Genomic DNA, 26,252 nt, shown 5'->3' with positions numbered 1-26,252 from the left:
TGACAGTGGAGAAAGGGACAGCACCTACAGTAAATACAGTAAATAAACAGGACAGTGACCCAGACAGTCGAGAAAGGGACAGCACATACAGTAAATACAGTAAATAAAACAGGACAGTGACCCAGACAGTAGAGAAAGGGACAGCACATACAGTAAATACAGTAAATAAAACAGGACAGTGACCCAGACAGTAGAGAAAGGGACAGCACATACAGTAAAATACAGTAAATAAAACAGGACAGTGACCCAGACAGTAGAGAAAGGGACAGCACATACAGTAAATACAGTAAATAAAACAGGACAGTGACCCAGACAGTAGACAAAGGGACAGCACATACAGTAAATACAGTAAATAAAACAGGACAGTGACCCAGACAGTAGAAAAGGGACAGCACATACAGTACAATACAGTAAAAAACAGGACATCGTGACCCAGACAGTAGAGAAAAGGGACAGCACATACAGTAAATACAGTAAATAAAACAGTGACACCGTGACCCAGACAGTAGAAAAGGGACAGCACATACAGTAAATACAGTAAATAAAACAGGACAGTGACCCAGACAGTAGAGAAAGGGACAGCACATACAGTAAATACAGTAAATAAAACAGGACAGTGACCCAGACAGTAGAGAAAGGGACAGCACATACAGTAAATACAGTAAATAAAACAGGACAGTGACCCAGACAGTAGAGAAAGGGACAGCACATACAGTAAATACAGTAAATAAAACAGGACAGTGACCCAGACAGTAGACAAAGGGACAGCACATACAGTAAATACAGTAAATAAAACAGGACAGTGACCCAGACAGTAGAGAAAGGGACAGCACATACAGTAAATACAGTAAATAAAACAGGACAGTGACCCAGACAGTAGGAAAAGGGACAGCACATACAGTAAATACAGTAAATAAAACAGGACAGTGACCCAGACAGTAGAGAAAGGGACAGCACATACAGTAAATACAGTAAATAAAACAGGACAGTGACCCAGACAGTAGAGAAAGGGACAGCACATACAGTAAATACAGTAAATAAAACAGGACAGTGACCCAGACAGTAGACAAAGGGACAGCACATACAGTAAATACAGTAAATAAAACAGGACAGTGACCCAGACAGTAGAGAAAGGGACAGCACATACAGTAAATACAGTAAATAAAACAGGACAGTGACCCAGACAGTAGACAAAGGGACAGCACATACAGTAAATACAGTAAATAAAACAGGACAGTGACCCAGACAGTAGAGAAAGGGACAGCACATACAGTAAATACAGTAAAGAAAATAAAACAGGACAGTGACCCAGACAGTAGAGAAAGGGACAGCACATACAGTAAATACAGTAAATAAAACAGGACAGTGACCCAGACAGTAGAGAAAGGGACAGCACATACAGTAAATACAGTAAATAAAACAGGACAGTGACCAGACAGTAGAGAAAGGGACAGCACATACAGTAAATACAGTAAATAAAACAGGACAGTGACCCAGACAGTAGAGAAAGGGACAGCACATACAGTAAATACAGTAAATAAAACAGGACAGTGACCCAGACAGTAGGAAAAGGGACAGCACATACAGTAAATACAGTAAATAAAACAGGACAGTGACCCAGACAGTAGAGAAAGGGACAGCACATACAGTAAATACAGTAAATAAAACAGGACAGTGACCCAGACAGTAGAGAAAGGGACAGCACATACAGTAAATACAGTAAATAAAACAGGACAGTGACCCAGACAGTAGAGAAAGGGACAGCACATACAGTAAATACAGTAAATAAAACAGGACAGTGACCCAGACAGTAGACAAAGGGACAGCACATACAGTAAATACAGTAAATAAAACAGGACAGTGACCCAGACAGTAGAGAAAGGGACAGCACATACAGTAAATACAGTAAATAAAACAGGACAGTGACCCAGACAGTAGGAAAAGGGACAGCACATACAGTAAATACAGTAAATAAAACAGGACAGTGACCCAGACAGTAGACAAAGGGACAGCACATACAGTAAATACAGTAAATAAAACAGGACAGTGACCCAGACAGTAGAGAAAGGGACAGCACATACAGTAAATACAGTAAATAAAACAGGACAGTGACCCAGACAGTAGGAAAAGGGACAGCACATACAGTAAATACAGTAAATAAAACAGGACAGTGACCCAGACAGTAGAAAGGGACAGCACATACAGTAAATACAGTAAATAAAACAGGACAGTGACCCAGACAGTAGAGAAAGGGACAGCACATACAGTAAATACAGTAAATAAAACAGGACAGTGACCCAGACAGTAGAGAAAGGGACAGCACATACAGTAAATACAGTAAATAAACAGGACAGTGACCCAGACAGTAGAGAAAGGGACAGCACATACAGTAAATACAGTAAATAAAACAGGACAGTGACCCAGACAGTAGAGAAAGGGACAGCACATACAGTAAATACAGTAAATAAAACAGGACAGTGACCCAGACAGTAGACAAAGGGACAGCACATACAGTAAATACAGTAAATAAAACAGGACAGTGACCCAGACAGTAGAGAAAGGGACAGCACATACAGTAAATACAGTAAATAAAACAGGACAGTGACCCAGACAGTAGACAAAGGGACAGCACATACAGTAAATACAGTAAATAAAACAGGACAGTGACCCAGACAGTAGAGAAAGGGACAGCACATACAGTAAATACAGTAAATAAAACAGGACAGTGACCCAGACAGTAGAGAAAGGGACAGCACATACAGTAAATACAGTAAATAAAACAGGACAGTGACCCAGACAGTAGACGAAAGGGACAGCACATACAGTAAATACAGTAAATAAAACAGGACAGTGACCCAGACAGTAGAGAAAGGGACAGCACATACAGTAAATACAGTAAATAAAACAGGACAGTGACCCAGACAGTAGACAAAGGGACAGCACATACAGTAAATACAGTAAATAAAACAGGACAGTGACCCAGACAGTAGAAAAGGGACAGCACATACAGTAAATACAGTAAATAAAACAGGACAGTGACCCAGACAGTAGACAAAGGGACAGCACATACAGTAAATACAGTAAATAAAACAGGACAGTGACCCAGACAGTAGAGAAAGGGACAGCACATACAGTAAATACAGTAAATAAAACAGGACAGTGACCCAGACAGTAGACAAAGGGACAGCACATACAGTAAATACAGTAAATAAAACAGGACAGTGACCCAGACAGTAGAGAAAAGGGACAGCACATACAGTAAATACAGTAAATAAAACAGGACAGTGACCCAGACAGTAGGAAAAGGGACAGCACATACAGTAAATACAGTAAATAAAACAGGACAGTGACCCAGACAGTAGACAAAGGGACAGCACATACAGTAAATACAGTAAATAAAACAGGACAGTGACCCAGACAGTAGAGAAAGGGACAGCACATACAGTAAATACAGTAAATAAAACAGGACAGTGACCCAGACAGTAGGAAAAGGGACAGCACATACAGTAAATACAGTAAATAAAACAGGACAGTGACCCAGACAGTAGAGAAAGGGACAGCACATACAGTAAATACAGTAAATAAAACAGGACAGTGACCCAGACAGTAGGAAAAGGGACAGCACATACAGTAAATACAGTAAATAAAACAGGACAGTGACCCAGACAGTAGGAAAAGGGACAGCACATACAGTAAATACAGTAAATAAAACAGGACAGTGACCCAGACAGTAGGAAAAGGGACAGCACATACAGTAAATACAGTAAATAAAACAGGACAGTGACCCAGACAGTAGGAAAAGGGACAGCACATACAGTAAATACAGTAAATAAAACAGGACAGTGACCCAGACAGTAGACAAAGGGACAGCACATACAGTAAATACAGTAAATAAAACAGGACAGTGACCCAGACAGTAGAGAAAGGGACAGCACATACAGTAAATACAGTAAATAAAACAGGACAGTGACCCAGACAGTAGACAAAGGGACAGCACATACAGTAAATACAGTAAATAAAACAGGACAGTGACCCAGACAGTAGGAAAAGGGACAGCACATACAGTAAATACAGTAAATAAAACAGGACAGTGACCCAGACAGTAGACAAAGGGACAGCACATACAGTAAATACAGTAAATAAAACAGGACAGTGACCCAGACAGTAGAGAAAGGGACAGCACATACAGTAAATACAGTAAATAAAACAGGACAGTGACCCAGACAGTAGACAAAGGGACAGCACATACAGTAAATACAGTAAATAAAACAGGACAGTGACCCAGACAGTAGGAAAAGGGACAGCACATACAGTAAATACAGTAAATAAAACAGGACAGTGACCCAGACAGTAGGAAAAGGGACAGCACATACAGTAAATACAGTAAATAAAACAGGACAGTGACCCAGACAGTAGGAAAAGGGACAGCACATACAGTAAATACAGTAAATAAAACAGGACAGTGACCCAGACAGTAGACAAAGGGACAGCACATACAGTAAATACAGTAAATAAAACAGGACAGTGACCCAGACAGTAGAGAAAGGGACAGCACATACAGTAAATACAGTAAATAAAACAGGACAGTGACCCAGACAGTAGAGAAAGGGACAGCACATACAGTAAATACAGTAAATAAAACAGGACAGTGACCCAGACAGTAGACAAAGGGACAGCACATACAGTAAATACAGTAAATAAAACAGGACAGTGACCCAGACAGTAGGAAAAGGGACAGCACATACAGTAAATACAGTAAATAAAACAGGACAGTGACCCAGACAGTAGAGAAAGGGACAGCACATACAGTAAATACAGTAAATAAAACAGGACAGTGACCCAGACAGTAGAGAAAGGGACAGCACATACAGTAAATACAGTAAATAAAACAGGACAGTGACCCAGACAGTAGAGAAAGGGACAGCACATACAGTAAATACAGTAAATAAAACAGGACAGTGACCCAGACAGTAGAGAAAGGGACAGCACATACAGTAAATACAGTAAATAAAACAGGACAGTGACCCAGACAGTAGAGAAAGGGACAGCACATACAGTAAATACAGTAAATAAAACAGGACAGTGACCCAGACAGTAGACAAAGGGACAGCACATACAGTAAATACAGTAAATAAAACAGGACAGTGACCCAGACAGTAGAGAAAGGGACAGCACATACAGTAAATACAGTAAATAAAACAGGACAGTGACCCAGACAGTAGAGAAAGGGACAGCACATACAGTAAATACAGTAAATAAAACAGGACAGTGACCCAGACAGTAGAGAAAGGGACAGCACATACAGTAAATACAGTAAATAAAACAGGACAGTGACCCAGACAGTAGACAAAGGGACAGCACATACAGTAAATACAGTAAATAAAACAGGACAGTGACCCAGACAGTAGAGAAAAGGGACAGCACATACAGTAAATACAGTAAATAAAACAGGACAGTGACCCAGACAGTAGGAAAAGGGACAGCACATACAGTAAATACAGTAAATAAAACAGGACAGTGACCCAGACAGTAGAGAAAGGGACAGCACATACAGTAAATACAGTAAATAAAACAGGACAGTGACCCAGACAGTAGACAAAGGGACAGCACATACAGTAAATACAGTAAATAAAACAGGACAGTGACCCAGACAGTAGGAAAAGGGACAGCACATACAGTAAATACAGTAAATAAAACAGGACAGTGACCCAGACAGTAGAGAAAGGGACAGCACATACAGTAAATACAGTAAATAAAACAGGACAGTGACCCAGACAGTAGAGAAAGGGACAGCACATACAGTAAATACAGTAAATAAAACAGGACAGTGACCCAGACAGTAGACAAAGGGACAGCACATACAGTAAATACAGTAAATAAAACAGGACAGTGACCCAGACAGTAGGAAAAGGGACAGCACATACAGTAAATACAGTAAATAAAACAGGACAGTGACCCAGACAGTAGACAAAGGGACAGCACATACAGTAAATACAGTAAATAAAACAGGACAGTGACCCAGACAGTAGAGAAAGGGACAACACATACAGTAAATACAGTAAATAAAACAGGACAGTGACCCAGACAGTAGAGAAAGGGACAGCACATACAGTAAATACAGTAAATAAAACAGGACAGTGACCCAGACAGTAGAGAAAGGGACAGCACATACAGTAAATACAGTAAATAAAACAGGACAGTGACCCAGACAGTAGAGAAAGGGACAGCACATACAGTAAATACAGTAAATAAAACAGGACAGTGACCCAGACAGTAGGAAAAGGGACAGCACATACAGTAAATACAGTAAATAAAACAGGACAGTGACCCAGACAGTAGGAAAAGGGACAGCACATACAGTAAATACAGTAAATAAAACAGGACAGTGACCCAGACAGTAGAGAAAGGGACAGCACATACAGTAAATACAGTAAATAAAACAGGACAGTGACCCAGACAGTAGAGAAAGGGACAGCACATACAGTAAATACAGTAAATAAAACAGGACAGTGACCCAGACAGTAGAGAAAGGGACAACACATACAGTAAATACAGTAAATAAAACAGGACAGTGACCCAGACAGTAGAGAAAGGGACAGCACATACAGTAAATACAGTAAATAAAACAGGACAGTGACCCAGACAGTAGAGAAAGGGACAGCACATACAGTAAATACAGTAAATAAAACAGGACAGTGACCCAGACAGTAGAGAAAGGGACAGCACATACAGTAAATACAGTAAATAAAACAGGACAGTGACCCAGACAGTAGACAAAGGGACAGCACATACAGTAAATACAGTAAATAAAACAGGACAGTGACCCAGACAGTAGAGAAAGGGACAGCACATACAGTAAATACAGTAAATAAAACAGGACAGTGACCCAGACAGTAGAGAAAGGGACAGCACATACAGTAAATACAGTAAATAAAACAGGACAGTGACCCAGACAGTAGAGAAAGGGACAGCACATACAGTAAATACAGTAAATAAAACAGGACAGTGACCCAGACAGTAGAAAAAGGGACAGCACATACAGTAAATACAGTAAATAAAACAGGACAGTGACCCAGACAGTAGAGAAAGGGACAGCACATACAGTAAATACAGTAAATAAAACAGGACAGTGACCCAGACAGTAGAGAAAGGGACAGCACATACAGTAAATACAGTAAATAAAACAGGACAGTGACCCAGACAGTAGGAAAAGGGACAGCACATACAGTAAATACAGTAAATAAAACAGGACAGTGACCCAGACAGTAGAGAAAGGGACAGCACATACAGTAAATACAGTAAATAAAACAGGACAGTGACCCAGACAGTAGGAAAAGGGACAGCACATACAGTAAATACAGTAAATAAAACAGGACAGTGACCCAGACAGTAGGAAAAGGGACAGCACATACAGTAAATACAGTAAATAAAACAGGACAGTGACCCAGACAGTAGACAAAGGGACAACACATACAGTAAATACAGTAAATAAAACAGGACAGTGACCCAGACAGTAGAGAAAGGGACAGCACATACAGTAAATACAGTAAATAAAACAGGACAGTGACCCAGACAGTAGAGAAAGGGACAGCACATACAGTAAATACAGTAAATAAAACAGGACAGTGACCCAGACAGTAGAGAAAGGGACAGCACATACAGTAAATACAGTAAATAAAACAGGACAGTGACCCAGACAGTAGACAAAGGGACAACACATACAGTAAATACAGTAAATAAAACAGGACAGTGACCCAGACAGTAGGAAAAGGGACAGCACATACAGTAAATACAGTAAATAAAACAGGACAGTGACCCAGACAGTAGACAAAGGGACAGCACATACAGTAAATACAGTAAATAAAACAGGACAGTGACCCAGACAGTAGAGAAAGGGACAGCACATACAGTAAATACAGTAAATAAAACAGGACAGTGACCCAGACAGTAGAGAAAGGGACAGCACATACAGTAAATACAGTAAATAAAACAGGACAGTGACCCAGACAGTAGGAAAAGGGACAGCACATACAGTAAATACAGTAAATAAAACAGGACAGTGACCCAGACAGTAGAGAAAGGGACAGCACATACAGTAAATACAGTAAATAAAACAGGACAGTGACCCAGACAGTAGAGAAAGGGACAGCACATACAGTAAATACAGTAAATAAAACAGGACAGTGACCCAGACAGTAGACAAAGGGACAGCACATACAGTAAATACAGTAAATAAAACAGGACAGTGACCCAGACAGTAGGAAAAGGGACAGCACATACAGTAAATACAGTAAATAAAACAGGACAGTGACCCAGACAGTAGGAAAAGGGACAGCACATACAGTAAATACAGTAAATAAAACAGGACAGTGACCCAGACAGTAGAGAAAGGGACAGCACATACAGTAAATACAGTAAATAAAACAGGACAGTGACCCAGACAGTAGAGAAAGGGACAGCACATACAGTAAATACAGTAAATAAAACAGGACAGTGACCCAGACAGTAGGAAAAGGGACAGCACATACAGTAAATACAGTAAATAAAACAGGACAGTGACCCAGACAGTAGGAAAAGGGACAGCACATACAGTAAATACAGTAAATAAAACAGGACAGTGACCCAGACAGTAGGAAAAGGGACAGCACATACAGTAAATACAGTAAATAAAACAGGACAGTGACCCAGACAGTAGGAAAAGGGACAGCACATACAGTAAATACAGTAAATAAAACAGGACAGTGACCCAGACAGTAGACAAAGGGACAGCACATACAGTAAATACAGTAAATAAAACAGGACAGTGACCCAGACAGTAGGAAAAGGGACAGCACATACAGTAAATACAGTAAATAAAACAGGACAGTGACCCAGACAGTAGACAAAGGGACAGCACATACAGTAAATACAGTAAATAAAACAGGACAGTGACCCAGACAGTAGAGAAAGGGACAGCACATACAGTAAATACAGTAAATAAAACAGGACAGTGACCCAGACAGTAGGAAAAGGGACAGCACATACAGTAAATACAGTAAATAAAACAGGACAGTGACCCAGACAGTAGAGAAAGGGACAGCACATACAGTAAATACAGTAAATAAAACAGGACAGTGACCCAGACAGTAGAGAAAGGGACAGCACATACAGTAAATACAGTAAATAAAACAGGACAGTGACCCAGACAGTAGGAAAAGGGACAGCACATACAGTAAATACAGTAAATAAAACAGGACAGTGACCCAGACAGTAGACAAAGGGACAGCACATACAGTAAATACAGTAAATAAAACAGGACAGTGACCCAGACAGTAGACAAAGGGACAGCACATACAGTAAATACAGTAAATAAAACAGGACAGTGACCCAGACAGTAGAGAAAGGGACAACACATACAGTAAATACAGTAAATAAAACAGGACAGTGACCCAGACAGTAGAGAAAGGGACAGCACATACAGTAAATACAGTAAATAAAACAGGACAGTGACCCAGACAGTAGAGAAAGGGACAGCACATACAGTAAATACAGTAAATAAAACAGGACAGTGACCCAGACAGTAGGAAAAGGGACAGCACATACAGTAAATACAGTAAATAAAACAGGACAGTGACCCAGACAGTAGACAAAGGGACAGCACATACAGTAAATACAGTAAATAAAACAGGACAGTGACCCAGACAGTAGAGAAAGGGACAGCACATACAGTAAATACAGTAAATAAAACAGGACAGTGACCCAGACAGTAGAGAAAGGGACAGCACATACAGTAAATACAGTAAATAAAACAGGACAGTGACCCAGACAGTAGAGAAAGGGACAGCACATACAGTAAATACAGTAAATAAAACAGGACAGTGACCCAGACAGTAGAGAAAGGGACAGCACATACAGTAAATACAGTAAATAAAACAGGACAGTGACCCAGACAGTAGAGAAAGGGACAGCACATACAGTAAATACAGTAAATAAAACAGGACAGTGACCCAGACAGTAGACAAAGGGACAGCACATACAGTAAATACAGTAAATAAAACAGGACAGTGACCCAGACAGTAGACAAAGGGACAGCACATACAGTAAATACAGTAAATAAAACAGGACAGTGACCCAGACAGTAGAGAAAGGGACAGCACATACAGTAAATACAGTAAATAAAACAGGACAGTGACCCAGACAGTAGAGAAAGGGACAGCACATACAGTAAATACAGTAAATAAAACAGGACAGTGACCCAGACAGTAGGAAAAGGGACAGCACATACAGTAAATACAGTAAATAAAACAGGACAGTGACCCAGACAGTAGAGAAAGGGACAGCACATACAGTAAATACAGTAAATAAAACAGGACAGTGACCCAGACAGTAGAGAAAGGGACAGCACATACAGTAAATACAGTAAATAAAACAGGACAGTGACCCAGACAGTAGAAAAACACATACAGTAAATACAGTAAATAAAACAGGACAGTGACCCAGACAGTAGAAAAACACATACAGTAAATACAGTAAATAAAACAGGACAGTGACCCAGACAGTAGGAAAAGGGACAGCACATACAGTAAATACAGTAAATAAAACAGGACAGTGACCCAGACAGTAGAAAAAGGGACAGCACATACAGTAAATACAGTAAATAAAACAGGACAGTGACCCAGACAGTAGAGAAAGGGACAGCACATACAGTAAATACAGTAAATAAAACAGGACAGTGACCCAGACAGTAGGAAAAGGGACAGCACATACAGTAAATACAGTAAATAAAACAGGACAGTGACCCAGACAGTAGAGAAAGGGACAGCACATACAGTAAATACAGTAAATAAAACAGGACAGTGACCCAGACAGTAGAGAAAGGGACAGCACATACAGTAAATACAGTAAATAAAACAGGACAGTGACCCAGACAGTAGGAAAAGGGACAGCACATACAGTAAATACAGTAAATAAAACAGGACAGTGACCCAGACAGTAGGAAAAGGGACAGCACATACAGTAAATACAGTAAATAAAACAGGACAGTGACCCAGACAGTAGAGAAAGGGACAGCACATACAGTAAATACAGTAAATAAAACAGGACAGTGACCCAGACAGTAGAGAAAGGGACAGCACATACAGTAAATACAGTAAATAAAACAGGACAGTGACCCAGACAGTAGGAAAAGGGACAGCACATACAGTAAATACAGTAAATAAAACAGGACAGTGACCCAGACAGTAGAGAAAGGGACAGCACATACAGTAAATACAGTAAATAAAACAGGACAGTGACCCAGACAGTAGACAAAGGGACAGCACATACAGTAAATACAGTAAATAAAACAGGACAGTGACCCAGACAGTAGACAAAGGGACAGCACATACAGTAAATACAGTAAATAAAACAGGACAGTGACCCAGACAGTAGACAAAGGGACAGCACATACAGTAAATACAGTAAATAAAACAGGACAGTGACCCAGACAGTAGGAAAAGGGACAGCACATACAGTAAATACAGTAAATAAAACAGGACAGTGACCCAGACAGTAGAGAAAGGGACAGCACATACAGTAAATACAGTAAATAAAACAGGACAGTGACCCAGACAGTAGAGAAAGGGACAGCACATACAGTAAATACAGTAAATAAAACAGGACAGTGACCCAGACAGTAGAGAAAGGGACAGCACATACAGTAAATACAGTAAATAAAACAGGACAGTGACCCAGACAGTAGGAAAAGGGACAGCACATACAGTAAATACAGTAAATAAAACAGGACAGTGACCCAGACAGTAGAGAAAGGGACAGCACATACAGTAAATACAGTAAATAAAACAGGACAGTGACCCAGACAGTAGGAAAAGGGACAGCACATACAGTAAATACAGTAAATAAAACAGGACAGTGACCCAGACAGTAGAGAAAGGGACAGCACATACAGTAAATACAGTAAATAAAACAGGACAGTGACCCAGACAGTAGAGAAAGGGACAGCACATACAGTAAATACAGTAAATAAAACAGGACAGTGACCCAGACAGTAGAGAAAGGGACAGCACATACAGTAAATACAGTAAATAAAACAGGACAGTGACCCAGACAGTAGAGAAAGGGACAGCACATACAGTAAATACAGTAAATAAAACAGGACAGTGACCCAGACAGTAGAGAAAGGGACAGCACATACAGTAAATACAGTAAATAAAACAGGACAGTGACCCAGACAGTAGAGAAAGGGACAGCACATACAGTAAATACAGTAAATAAAACAGGACAGTGACCCAGACAGTAGGAAAAGGGACAGCACATACAGTAAATACAGTAAATAAAACAGGACAGTGACCCAGACAGTAGGAAAAGGGACAGCACATACAGTCGCACACAAAGACAGGACATGATGGCACTAGCAGAGTAAAAGTGCATGCGATGCAATCCAACCAACATACGGCTGCATGGAGACTGTTTCTATTCATAGAAATACTAATACTCTGCCAAGGAGAAAACAGCCGTATTTGTGAAATGGCTAAATGTGCAAAAAATAAAACCAGCAGCCTTTCTTATACTGTATATACGAGGAGAGGACAATATACTGTACTGTACAGATTTAGAAGACTTTTGTAGAATCTGGTCTCAGTCCTAAAATGGGTTATTACCCCTTCTGACCTGAGATCAGATTCAGACGAGGTTTCCACTGGACACACACTGGTCTGATTAACCCATTCTGACCTGAGATCAGATTAAAAAAATGTCAGTCGTTCTTCGATTATTCAAAAATAGCAGACCTACAAGCTCGTATCGCGCCACTCGGTGGCGCGATATGAGCTTGTAGGTCTGCTATTTTTAAATAGCTAAAGCATAATATGATGCTGACACCAAAATGGGTGCCCGTTCAGAATGGGTTAAGCCATAGTGGCGTGCAGAGGGTGGGAGAAGATGGTACTGTAACATTGCAGAGGGTGGGAGAAGATGCTACTGTAACATTGGGTTACTAAGCCATTGTGGCGTGCAGAGGGTGGGAGAAGATGGTACTGTAACATTGCGACTTCAGTTGTCTTCAGCGATCCCAGACTCTAGTCCAGAATGATTCCTATAATCAATCTGTTGAGCCCGTTAGCGTTACCCAACAGAGCACAGCATAGAAGAGACCTTTTTGGGCCATGCACCCTCCTGACCGGTCTTTTTGGGCCATGCACCCTCCTGACCGGTCTTTTTGGGCCATCCACCCTCCTGACCGGTCTTTTTGGGCCATGCACCCTCCTGACCGGTCTTTTTGGGCCATGCACCCTCCTGACCGGTCTTTTTGGGCCATGCACCCTCCTGACCGGTCTTTTTGGGCCATCCACCCTCCTGACCGGTCTTTTTGGGCCATCCACCCTCCTGACCGGTCTTTTTGGGCCATCCACCCTCCTGACCGGTCTTTTTGGGCCATGCACCCTCCTGACCGGTCTTTTTGGGCCATGCACCCTCCTGACCGGTCTTTTTGGGCCATCCACCCTCCTGACCGGTCTTTTTGGGCCATGCACCCTCCTGACCGGTCTTTTTGGGCCATCCACCCTCCTGACCGGTCTTTTTGGGCCATGCACCCTCCTGACCGGTCTTTTTGGGCCATCCACCCTCCTGACCGGTCTTTTTGGGCCATGCACCCTCCTGACCGCTCGCGAATACAAGCGGCCGAAATGAGTTTTCTTCTACGGGTGGCTGGCATCTCTCTTAGAGATAGGGTGAGAAGTTCAGTTACACGAGAGAGACTCGGAGTAGAGTCGCTGCTCCTTCGCCTGGAAAGGAGCCAGATGAGGTGGTTCGGGGCATCTGGTTAGGATGCCTCTCGGGCGTCTCCCTATAGGGAGGTCCTCGACGCACGTCCCACTGGGAGGAGACCCCGGGGCAGACCAAGGCGCAGTTGGAGGAAACACATCGACTCACTGGCCTTGGAACGCCTCGGGATCCCCCCAGGAGGAAGTCACTAATGTTGCTCTGGAGAGGGAAGTCTGGAGCTCTCTGGTGGAGCTGCTGCCCCCGCGACCCGACTATGGATAAGCGGTTGAAGATGGATGGATGGATGGATGACCCTCCTGACCTATAGCTGACCCAGCGCTCGTTGTATTTGGCCGAAAATGATACATTGATATCAGGGACATGCCGATATTAGGGCATGCGTGCTGTCGTTCACTTCCCTGTATACCGCTCAGAAAGAATGCCTCGATTGAACCCATTCTGACCGGGCACCCATTTTGGTGTCAGCATCATGTTATGCTTTAGCTATTGAAAAATAGCAGATCTACAAGCTCATATCGCGCCACCGAGTGGCGCGATACAAGCTTGTAGGTCTGCTATTTTTTTTAAATCGAAGAGCGACTGACATTTTTAGAATCTGATCTCAGGTCAGAATGGGTTCATCAGACCAGTGTGTGTCCGGCGGAAACCTCGTATGAATCTGATCTCAGGTCAGAATGGGTTAATCTAAGGAGCTCTCCGTGGTTCTGACCAGATGGATACACTAAGCTCTTCATTTCTGACTTCAACACGCCTCTCGTTCAAAACATGAACGCGAGGGATTATTCAGCGACTTTATCGTAATCTTAGCGAGGTAAGCAAACAACATTATTCCTCCCGGTTTTTGTCTGCTATTCCAGAGTAAAAGCGGACGTACTGTATCTTCCCGGCACCCCGAGCTGCTATTTTGAAAGAAATCCCGTCGCTGATTATGTTAACCCATTCTGACCGGGCACCCGTTTTGGTGTTAGCATCATGTTATGCTTTATCTATTGAAAAATAGCAGATCTACAAGCTCATATCGCGCCACCGAGTGGCGCGATACGAGCTTGTAGGTCTGCTATTTTTGAAAAATCAAAGACACTTCTAGAATCTGATCTCAGGTCAGAATGGGTTAATAATGAAACTGTCAGGATGTAATAGACATTTTTAGAATCTGATCTCAGGTCAGAATGGGTTAATAATGAAACTGTCAGGATGTAATAGACATTTTTAGAATCTGATCTCAGGTCAGAATGGGTTAATATATCTATCGTGATGAATAAACGCACACATGGCCTGGGCCGTGGCTCAGCGGTCCAGGCACCTTGGCTGGTAATCCAGTCTGCGCAGTGTGCCGCGGGTTCGACTCCCGATCCCGACGGTCTTTACTGCATGTCATCCCCCCCCCCCCCATCTCTCTACTCTATTTCCTGACAGCCTACTGAAAAGCCCCCCAGAAAAAACATTTTAAATTTCACTGTAACTCTACCTGGTTCAGCAGTAAGTACCAGCAGTTCACCGGAGACAGCAAATTCTGATCCTTCCTGTGAACGAGACGGGAAAAGGGTTTAACTACATACCGCACACGCAGGCGCACACACACACACACACACACACACACACACACACACACACACACACACACACACACACTAGAGACAGCAGCTTACAACCATGCCCATTTGCACACCCCCTTAAACCAGCCCACACCAACAACACAACAACATGTCCAATTAAAGCCAATTATACAACCCCCTACAGACACAGACACACAATTATACTATAGCATTTAGTGGAGGCAGTAATTCCAGCAAATTATGTTCGCACGCACGTACACACACACACACACACACACACACACACACACACACACACACACACACACACACACACACACACACACACACACACACACACACACACACACACACACACACACACACACACACACACACACACACACACACACACACACACACACACATTAGGCATTTATAAGATGTTCTTAATCCAGAGCGATTTACAGTAAGCAAGAATGGGTGAAATTAATTCAGTAATTAATTAATATCAATTAAACTCTACAACATTTCTCTCAGCTAAATACAAGCGCAGCGATGAAGCCGGTCGATGTGACATACTGTATGGCTCAAGATGAAGCCATACTGTATGTGACATACTGTATGGCTCAGCGATGAAGCCGGTCCATGTGACATACTGTATGACATACTGTGTGACATACTGTATGGCTCAAGTGCGCGCCGTCCAAACTATGGGAGGAGTTAGCGTTTCCAAAGAAAAGGTTAACTCTATAGAAAGAATGGATGAGAATGTCTCTGGCCGTCAAAAAGCTTTATAATCTTAACTTAGGCACAAACCAACTATTTCTAAGAACAATATTGATCTAACAAGAGACTCGATGAGTTATAGCTATATTTTATATGCAGAGATTTGGACTATTAACCCATTTAGGCCTCATGTCGAAATAAATAAAAAGTCTTCTGAAAGAATATATATTCAAAGATTTGTGCCACATTTTCACGATTTTTCAAAAAATAGCAGACCTACAAGCTCGTAGCGCGCCACTCGGTGGCGCGCTACGAGCTTGTAGATCTGCTATTTTTCAATAGTTAAAACACCAAAAGGGGTTCCCCGCCCAGAATGGGTTAACCCATTCTGACCGGGCACCCATTTTGGTGTTGGCATCATGTATGCTTTAGCTATTGAAAAAAAGCAGCTCTACAAGCTCATATCGCGCCACCGAGTGGCGCGATACGAGCTTGTAGGTCTGATATTTTTTGAAAAATCGAAGAACGACTGACATTTTTTAGAATCTGATCTCAGGTCAGAATGGGTTCATCAGACCAGTGTGTGTCCGGCGGAAACCTCGTATGAATCTGATCTCAGGTCAGAATGGGTTAAAGCAGAAATGGTGTTTTGGCGTACTTGTACTGCTGGTGGTCCTTGGTACTGCGCGTCTTGGCCATGAACCTCTCCGCCAGCTTCTCCAGGTTTCGGGAATACTCCGTCTCGATCTCCGCCTTCTTCCTGAAGAAGTCCTGGAGGTCCTGGAGGAGCTGGACTCTCATCTCAGTCTGCGTCTCCAGACAGCGCTGCTGCTCCACCAGCTGGACCCGCACATCTGAATGGAAAACGGTGCATTTATATTTATATAGCGCCTGCCTATATCCAAGGTGCTTTACATAGATTGTGCATTACGTGCATTACATTCACCCATTCACACACCTTTACATAGATTGTGCATTCCAATGCACCCATTCACACACCTTTACATAGATTGTGCATTCCAATGCACACATTCACACACCTTTACATAGATTGTGCATTACATTCACCCATTCACACACACATTCACACACCTTTACATAGATTGTGCATTACATTCACCCATTCACACACACGTTCACACACCTTTACATAGATTGTGCATTACAATGCACCCATTCACACACACATTCACACACCTTTACATAGATTGTGCATTACATTCACCCATTCACACACACACATTAACACTCCTTTACAGAGATTGTGCATTACATTCACCCATTCACACACACATTCACACTCCTTTACATAGATTGTGCATTACAATTCACCCATTCACACACACACATTCACATTTATTTATTTATTTATTTGACAGGGACAAAGCTCATTAATCAACATGTCAGTTTTCACATCAATGTAAATGGGCCAGAGTTAGCCGAAAGCTAAATTTCATCTGTAGTCCCTGGGCAGGCTCTTAGAAAATGAATGATAAAAAAGAAGGACAAAGTGTAGTGTGCCTGCACACAACAACCATGCGTTGATGCCATGTGTGCATAGATTGTGCATTACACACACACACACACACACACACACACACACACACACACACACACACACACACACACACACACACACACACACACACACACACACACACACACACACCAGGGGTTCAGTGTCTTGCTCAAGGACACTTCCACACTAACTCTGGGGTTCGAATGGGCAACCTTGAGGTTACCATCCAGCCACTCTACCCCCGAGCCACCGCCACACACACACACACACACACACACACACTCAGTAGTCATGTGTACAGCAGCGTCTCCGCCATGCCACTCAGTCAGTAGTCATGTGTACAGCAGCGTCTCCGCCATGCCACTCAGTCAGTAGTCATGTGTACAGCAGCGTCTCCGCCACGCCACTCAGTCAGTAGTCATGTGTACAGCAGCGTCTCCGCCATGCCACTCAGTCAGTAGTCATGTGTACAGCAGCGTCTCCACCATGCCACTCAGTCAGTAGTCATGTGTTCAGCAGCGTCTCCTCCATGCCACTCAGTCAGTAGTCATGTGTACAGAAGCGTCTCCACCATGCCACTCAGTCAGTAGTCATGTGTACAGCAGCGTCTCCGCCATGCCACTCAGTCAGTAGTCATGTGTACAGCAGCGTCTCCGCCATGCCACTCAGTCAGTAGTCATGTGTACAGCAGCGTCTCCGCCATGCCACTCAGTCAGTAGTCATGTGTACAGCAGCGTCTCCACCATGCCACTCAGTCAGTAGTCATGTGTACAGCAGCGTCTCCGCCATGCCACTCAGTCAGTAGTCATGTGTACAGCAGCGTCTCCGCCATGCCACTCAGTCAGTAGTCATGTGTACAGCAGCGTCTCCCCCATGCCACTCAGTCAGTAGTCATGTGTACAGCAGCGTCTCCATACAGGGCGGCTGACAATCATAGCAGAGACAGCACAATATTTTGCCAGGCCTTTTTGCCCATCCCAAGTTGTTGAAGCCCTCCAACAACCAGCCCGGGGGTACAGTAGGCCTACTGTATGTCCCAGGCTGCCAAATATTAAAACAAATAGTCTGCACCACCAGTGCCCCAATAACCTTAACCCATTCTGACCTGAGATCAGATTCATACAAGGTTTCCACTGGACACACACTGGTCTGATCAACCCATTCTGACCTGAGATCAGATTCTAAAAAAATGTCAGTCGCTCTTCGATTTTCAAAAATAGCAGATCTACAAGCTTGTAGCGCGCCACTCGGTGGCTCTCTCTCTCTCTCTCTCTCTCTCTCTCTCTCTCTCTCTCTCTCTAGCAGGCAACAGTGCGGCAGCACTAATACTATATCTCTCTCTCTGTTTCTGGCACAACAGCGCCCCTACTGGTAGTCACATACTGGTGCTCATTAACGCCACATAGGTGAACACGGACATTGCTGTTCCTTGGAGTGCTTGCACCACTCAGAAATCGTGAAAATGTGGCGCAAACCTTTTGAATATATATTCTTCTTTCAGAGCGAATGTTTTTAACTCAAACCTTTGCTTCTGGGGGGGGGGGTCACTAGATGGGGTTCGGCGGCCAATTACATTGGGGGGTCCTTGACATGAAATATTCAGCACCACTGATACAGAAACATGAGGTATTTCAGAAAACTGTCAGGATTTAGAAGACTTTTGTTACATTTTGACGTCAGGTTTAAATGGGTTTGTGAATGTGATGACACACGCACGCACGCACGCACGCACGCACGCACGCACGCACGCACGCACGCACACTACTAAATTCCATGGCTTACAACCAAAGTCTTTATGATGACTAATGTATGACGTTACTGTATCATTCTGCTGTGGTGAGTCTGTATATGTTGTGTCTGTGCTGTACTTTAAGTGTCTGGTCTATAAAACCTGACAGAGATAGCAGCCATTTTGAAAGCTCCCAATGGCAACAAACACACCACGAATGAAAGTGAAACACACGCACGCACGCACGCACGCACGCACGCACGCACGCACGCACGCACGCACGCACGCACGCACGCACGCACAATTCCATAATGGGGGAGTTGCAAATACTTGCTGATGCCCTGGTGGTAAAGCTATGGGGGTCTGTATGAATCATATTGATGGAATTACGTGACTTGTGTGTACGTGTTTGTATCTCTGCTCGTGCGTGCGTGCGTGCGTGCGTGCGTGCATGTCGATGCGGCAGATCTGAGTTCTCGTCTTCACCTTCCTCATCACGTGGTACTTCACACACACACAGTGTGTGGTTGCCTAGACAACAGGTAGTGGAGTGGATATAGGGTCCCCCAGGGGTTGATGTGTGTGTGCGCGTGTGTGTGTGTGTGTGTGTGTGTGTGTGTGTGTGTGTGTGTGTGTGTGTGTGTGTGTGTGTGTGTGTGTGTGTGTGTGTGTGTGTGTGTGTGTGTGTGTGTGTGTGGTAGGGACAGAGAGAGAGAAACGGAGGAGAAGATGACGAAGAGGGGGCAGAAAAACGAGGGAGAGGAAGGAAGAAAGGAAGGAAGGATGGGTCTGGGGGTTAGTTCAGTGTGTGTGTGTGTGTGTGTGTGTGTGTGTGTGTGTGTGTGTGTGTGTGTGTGTGTGTGTGTGTGTGTGTGTGTGTGTGTGTGTGTGTGTGTGTGTTCTTCAGCAGCATCAGAGTGTCAGTAGAGCCAGGACTCAAACACAACAATCACTGGAGCGTGAGTCCATGCTGACTCTCTCTCTCTCTCTCTCTCTCTCTCTCTCTCTCTCTCGACGATCCTACAAAAACAGTTTTCTGATAAACCTCATGTTTCTGTGTCAGTCGTTCTCAAACTTGTTCACGTCGAGGACCCCCAGAATGATCTGTCTTTGGACCCCCAGAATGATCTGTATTTGGCTGCAGACCCCCATCTGAAAGTTTGTTGTTCCAGGGACCTCCCCCCCCCCCCCCCCTCCCAGAAGCAAAGATTTGAGTTAAAAACCTCTGAAAGAATATATATTATTCAAAGATTTGCACCACATTTTCACGTTTTTTTCAAAAACAGCAGACCTGCAAAGCTCGTAGCGCGGCACTCACACTCGCTGTGAGCTTGTAGATCTGCTATTTTCAACAGCTAAAGTGTAACATAATGCTTAAAACACCAGAAGGGGTTAGCGGCGCGCGGAGCATTCCACCCTGTGTCGTTTTCTCATTATGTCGGTCAAGAAGGGATGTTTTCCAAGGTGACTCCTTGGAGACAAATACACATCAGTAATTATAAGAGATTATAGGAAGAGGGGGGGGGGGGGTGAACAGAATGAGAGATAGAAAGATAGAGGGAGGAGAGAGAGAGAGAGAGAGAGAGAGAGAGAGAGAGAGAGAGAGAGAGAGAGAGAGAGAGAGATAGTACGACAGGGAAAGAGCAATAAGTGAGTATGGTGTTTCATACAGGAGGATATTGTCATTGCCTTGCCTTGGATCAGTAGAATGAATTCAAAGTGAAGGTTATCTGCTGGTATCTTTTATACTTGAGAGTGTCAGTGGGAAAAAAAGCTCTTTCCCAGAACCACCCGTCCGTGTCCTCGCAACACCCCAGCTAGTCTAAACACACTCTACCTTTTCCTACGGATGGAGGGAGATCTATGTAGGCACAAACACACACCCACAGCCAAACACACACCCACGGCCAGCACAAACACACACCCAGCACAAACACACACCCACGGCACAAACACACACCCACGGCACAAACACACACCCACGCACAAACACACACCCAGCACAAACACACACCCAGCACAAACACACACCCACGGCACAAACACACACCCACGGCACAAACACACACCCAGCACAAACACACACCCACGGCACAAACACACACCCCCGGCACAAACACACACCCACGGCCAAACACACACCCACGGCACAAACACACACCCAGCACAAACACACACCCACGGCCAAACACACACCCACGGCCAAACACACACCCACGGCACAAAACACACACCCACGGCCAAACACACACCCACGGCACAAACACACACCCACGGCCAAACACACACCCACGGCACAAACACACACCCACGGCCAAACACACACCCACGGCACAAACACACACCCAGCACAAACACACACCCCGCACAAACACACACCCACGGCCAAACACACACCCACGGCACAAACACACACCCAGCACAAACACACACCCACGGCCAAACACACACCCACGGCCAAACACACACCCACGGCACAAACACACACCCACGGCCAAACACACACCCACGGCACAAACACACACCACGGCCAAACACACACCCACGGCACAAACACACACCCACGGCCAAACACACACCCACGGCACAAACACACACCCAGCACAAACACACACCCCCGGCACAAACACACACCCACGGCCACAAACACACACCCACGGCCACAAACACACACCCAGCACAAACACACACCCCCGGCCAGCAGAAAGGGATAATATGCAGAGCATCTATCCAGCGCTGCCGCGGAATCCATTCGTTTTCGCAAAATCTACTCATCTGCCCTTAAATCGATGCGTTGCGGTCGGCGTTGTGTGAAAGGCGGATCGTCATCTGTGTCGTTCACTTGGAAAAATGTGTGGTTGACGGTTGTGCGGGGCGGGTCGGGTCGGGTCGGGTCGGGTCAGGTCAGGTTAGGTTCGGTTCGGTTCGGTTCGGTAGCACCACAGCAGGGTTGATTTCGTTGACTAAAAGTATGACGAAAAATGTTCCGTCGACTATACCTTCTTTCACCATGACGACTAAAACTAAGACTAAATATACTGACAATTTCGTCGACAAATAAAAACTAGACTAAAATGTCAGGAAGGGACTAGTGGACGAGAGATCCAGTATAAGTCATTTTACACTTGGTTGCATGCTGAAAATAGCAGATCTACAAGCTCACACCGCTTCACGCTGTGACGCTGTGTCATTTATTTTCAGCAATTGTAAAATCATCCATTACGACGGCATCAAGGCCCGCCAAAATACATTTTAGTCGACTAAATCAACTGTAGTCGACTAGATAGCCTGAAAGCCGCATAGGCCCAAATGTTGCTGTTTCCCTATTAAAAGTTGGTCACTGCATTTGAAGACAGTGTGCGGGGTTTGTTCCTTTTTCAGATTTAGTCGACTAAAATCTCATGACGATTTTAGTCGACTAAAAGACTAACGCTAAAACATTCTAAAAATGTGACTAAAAACGAAATGAAAACTATTCAAAAGACTATGAACTAAAACAGGCTGCCAAAAACAACACTGCACCACACCGAGGCTGAAGGTCACCGAATGTGAAGCATCGCTGAGGTGGACCCCTGGGGGTCCCCTGGGGGTCCCCAGGGGTCCACAGGGGTCCTTGGGGACTTGGGGAGAGGATAGTTCCCCCACCGTGCTGGAGGGGAACCAAGGACCCCTGGGGGTCCCCAGGGGTCCTTGGTGAGAGGATAGTTGCAGCATTTACTACATGGTGGAAGAAATGCAAATGCCCTCCTCCCCTCCCCTCTCCTCTCGAAATTGAACACAGTAATTTGCGTTGAACTAATGTGTTTCTAAATCCATGTCGTTACACCTGCATCTCCACTAGCTAAAGAGTGCTGGGTTCCGCCCCGGAAATATCAGATCTACAAGCTCTCAACGCGTCGCAGCGCGACGCGTTGAGAGCTTGTAGATCTGATATTCTTGTCCAAAAGTGCCCTCTTACGGGATTTCAGCCCCTGCCCCTCTAACACTCTGTGCACGTGCCTGGTACCGAGCCTGGTACCGAGCCTGGTACCGAGCCTGTACAGAGCCTGGTACCGAGCCTGGTACAGAGCCTGGTACCGAGCCTGGTACCGAGCCTGGTACCGAGTGTCGACAGTGTGTTCCGTTATGCCTCGACGCCGTTTGCAGATGAACGAGTCTCCTCCTTTTCTGCACACACATCTGCTCCATATCGATAAACAGCAGAGCCTTCTTCAGCACGCCATGAAATATACATTTGAATTTGAAATACTATTCACGAATGAACAGTCATTTGGAATTATTCCTCACCTCACACCAATACTTCTTTTAAAATATATGGCATGTTATTCTCTACATTTTCATAGCCGTGTACATGAGTTAATATAGATTTGTGTGCACGTGAATGTGTGTGTGTGTGTGTGTGTGTGTGTGTGTGTGTGTGTGTGTGTGTGCGTCTGACATCACTGCTTGAACAGGAAGCTTGCGAATGTCTTCGGAGGTGGTCGTTACCATAGCGACCAGGTCCAAGGACACGGGGGCAGAGTACTGCTGGGTAATCATTCACACACGCACGCACACACACACACATGCACACACATCTGGGCCAGTGTCACAGCCACTCATCTTATTATCATATTCTTGCTCACTACACCTAAACCTCGGCGGGGGGGGGGGGGGGGGGGGGGGGGGGGGGGGGGGAGTGTCATAGTAGCTTGTTTACAACTGAAACGGACTTCCTGTGCACTAACTAATCAAAATAAGAGCCACATATAACACTAGTTTTATTTCTTTCTAAGGCTACTTACAGGACATTAACATCACATTTGAGTTCCTTTTGAATGCCTGTCAGATTTCTCTACATAACCGTCTCAGCTGTCGGTGCGCAAATGCGCCTCGCATGCCTTTGATCTACGCGCAGAAAACATGTTGACGATGTATGCGCATAGGCGCATCGTTTGTGTGCCCCTGATTATTAATAACATCTAAACATGCAACATGTAAACACAATCTGATAGCACCACACGGACACACTACAGGATAATCGGAGCGGGGCAGAGCAAATATCAAAAATGGTGCATTTATATAGCGCCTTTATCCAAGGCGCTTTACAGAGATTGTGCATTACATTCACCCATTCACACACACATTCATACACCGATGGCAGGGGAAACCATGCAAGGCACCAACTAGCACATTGGGAGCAATTAGGGGTTCAGTGTCTTGCTCAAGGACACTTCGACAGTAACTCTGGGGGAGCCCGGGTTCGAACTGGCAACCTTACGGTTACCATCCAGGCACTCTACCCCTGAGCCACCGCCGCCCCAAACATTCCTGATGTTGAATCGGGACGATCCCGATGGCGCTTTGAGCGGCCTCCGAGCAGATGGATTGAGTCGGGCACGCCCCGAGCGTCAAAAGTGCGTGTGTAAGGCCAACGTTTAGTGTGAGGTCACTAATCAGATGTGAGGTCACTAACATGCCGACACAGGCAGAAACAACCAGAGCTGCAGCTCAGCTGCACACCGACGACACCGTCACATTCAGAGTTCATTCAACTGTACCTCAGAGTTAAAACATGAACACTTGTTTGGATTTTACAGTGAAAGGCAAGAAGGCAAGAACCCATGGAGGTCTCCTCCTTCATCACTTCATCACCCATGGAGGTCTCCTCCTTCATCACTGCCTCTGTCTCTCTGTCTCTCTGTCTCTCTGTGTCTCTGTGTCTCTGTGTCTCTGTGTCTCTGTGTCTCTCTCTCTCTCTCTCTCTCTCTCTCTCTCCCTCTCTCCCTCTCTCCCTCTCTCTCTCTCCCTCTCTCTCTCTCCCTCCCTCCATCTCTCTCCCTTTCCTCTCCCTCTCTCTCTCTCTCTCTCTCTCTCTCTCCCTCTCTCCCTCTCTCCCTCCCTCCATCTCTCTCCCTTTCCTCTCCCTCTCTCTCTCTCTCTCTCTCTCCCCCCCCCCCCTCTCTCCCTCTCTCCCTCTCCCTCTCCATCTCTCTCCCTTTCCTCTCCCTCTCTCTCCTCTGCAGAACCCCCGTGTCTCTCGGTCTGATTTGCATATCTCATTAAGCGTTGCCAGATCCTCATCTCTGCTCCCCGTTCGGGACACACATTAGACGTCCCACACACACACTGTCCCACACACACACACACACACACACACACATTAGACGTCCCACACACACACACTGCGGAGCGGCTAGAATGTTCTCAAATGCCCTGAAAGAGCCGCTCCAATCGATTCACCGCCAACACCCGTGTCGTGCATTCAAATGTATATCGTCAGCAATAATGCATAATGTGTGTGTAGTGTACTGTGTGTGTGTGTGTGTGTGTGTGTGTGTGTGTGTGTGTGCTATACCTTGTGCACGGCGACTCACCTCGCCGAACACGCCCTCACACTCATCATGAGAGAGAGAGAGAGAGAGAGAGAGAGCGGCTATACCTCATGATGTATACATTACACGCCATCCTACCTATACCGCGGCATTGACCAATCAGGAGGCGGAGAGGGTGAGGCAGACTAGGAGAGCACATAGTTACAATGCAGATGTATAGGTTGAACGCCGCGGCCGCGCCAGGAGCCAGGCGATAGGACGAGAAGAAGAGACCCCCGCAAGAAACCGCTGTGCTTTCTTTAACCCGTTCTGAACGGGAACCCATTTTGGTGTTGGCATCATGTTATGCTTTAGCTATTTAAAAATAGCAGATCTACAAGCTCATATCGCGCCACCGAGTGGCGCGATACGAGCTTGTAGGTCGGCTATTTTTGAAAAAAATCGAAGAACGACTGACATTTCTTTTAATCTGATCTCAGGTCAGAATGGGTTTTAAGATATTTTTTTGCGGCTTACGCCTTTTTTTTTTATTGATTTTTGAAGGGACAGACAGTAGGCTGACAGGAAACGGGAGAGAGATGGGGGGGATGACATGCAGTAAAGGCCGTGTCGGGTCCGGGAGTCGAACCCGCGGCACACTGCGACTGGATTACCAGTCCGGTGCC

The 26,252-nt window shown here is 44.9% G+C and overlaps 1 protein-coding gene and 1 long non-coding RNA gene across 2 annotated transcripts in view; one reads left to right on the top strand and one right to left on the bottom strand.

Annotated features, from left to right (window-relative positions):
• The window catches only part of LOC310853503, a 273,260-nt gene that overhangs the window by 108,445 nt on the left and 138,563 nt on the right, over nucleotides 1–26,252 (top strand). The window lies entirely within an intron of this gene.
• Nucleotides 1–26,252, bottom strand: part of LOC310853500 (SLIT-ROBO Rho GTPase-activating protein 1-like) — a gene marked incomplete at both ends in the record, with an annotated part of 73,446 nt that overhangs the window by 39,745 nt on the left and 7,449 nt on the right. The window contains 2 exon segments of the mRNA XM_083757866.1: nucleotides 15,230–15,284; nucleotides 16,684–16,879. Of these exon segments, the coding sequence (XP_083613992.1) occupies nucleotides 15,230–15,284; nucleotides 16,684–16,879 (251 nt within the window).

This window comes from Protomyctophum parallelum (genome assembly GCF_964188405.1).
Source record: "Protomyctophum parallelum genome assembly, chromosome: 22".
Classification (NCBI taxonomy): domain Eukaryota; kingdom Metazoa; phylum Chordata; class Actinopteri; order Myctophiformes; family Myctophidae; genus Protomyctophum; species Protomyctophum parallelum.
Note: the sequence above shows the minus strand (reverse complement) of the source record. Positions and strands in the feature narration are given on the sequence as shown.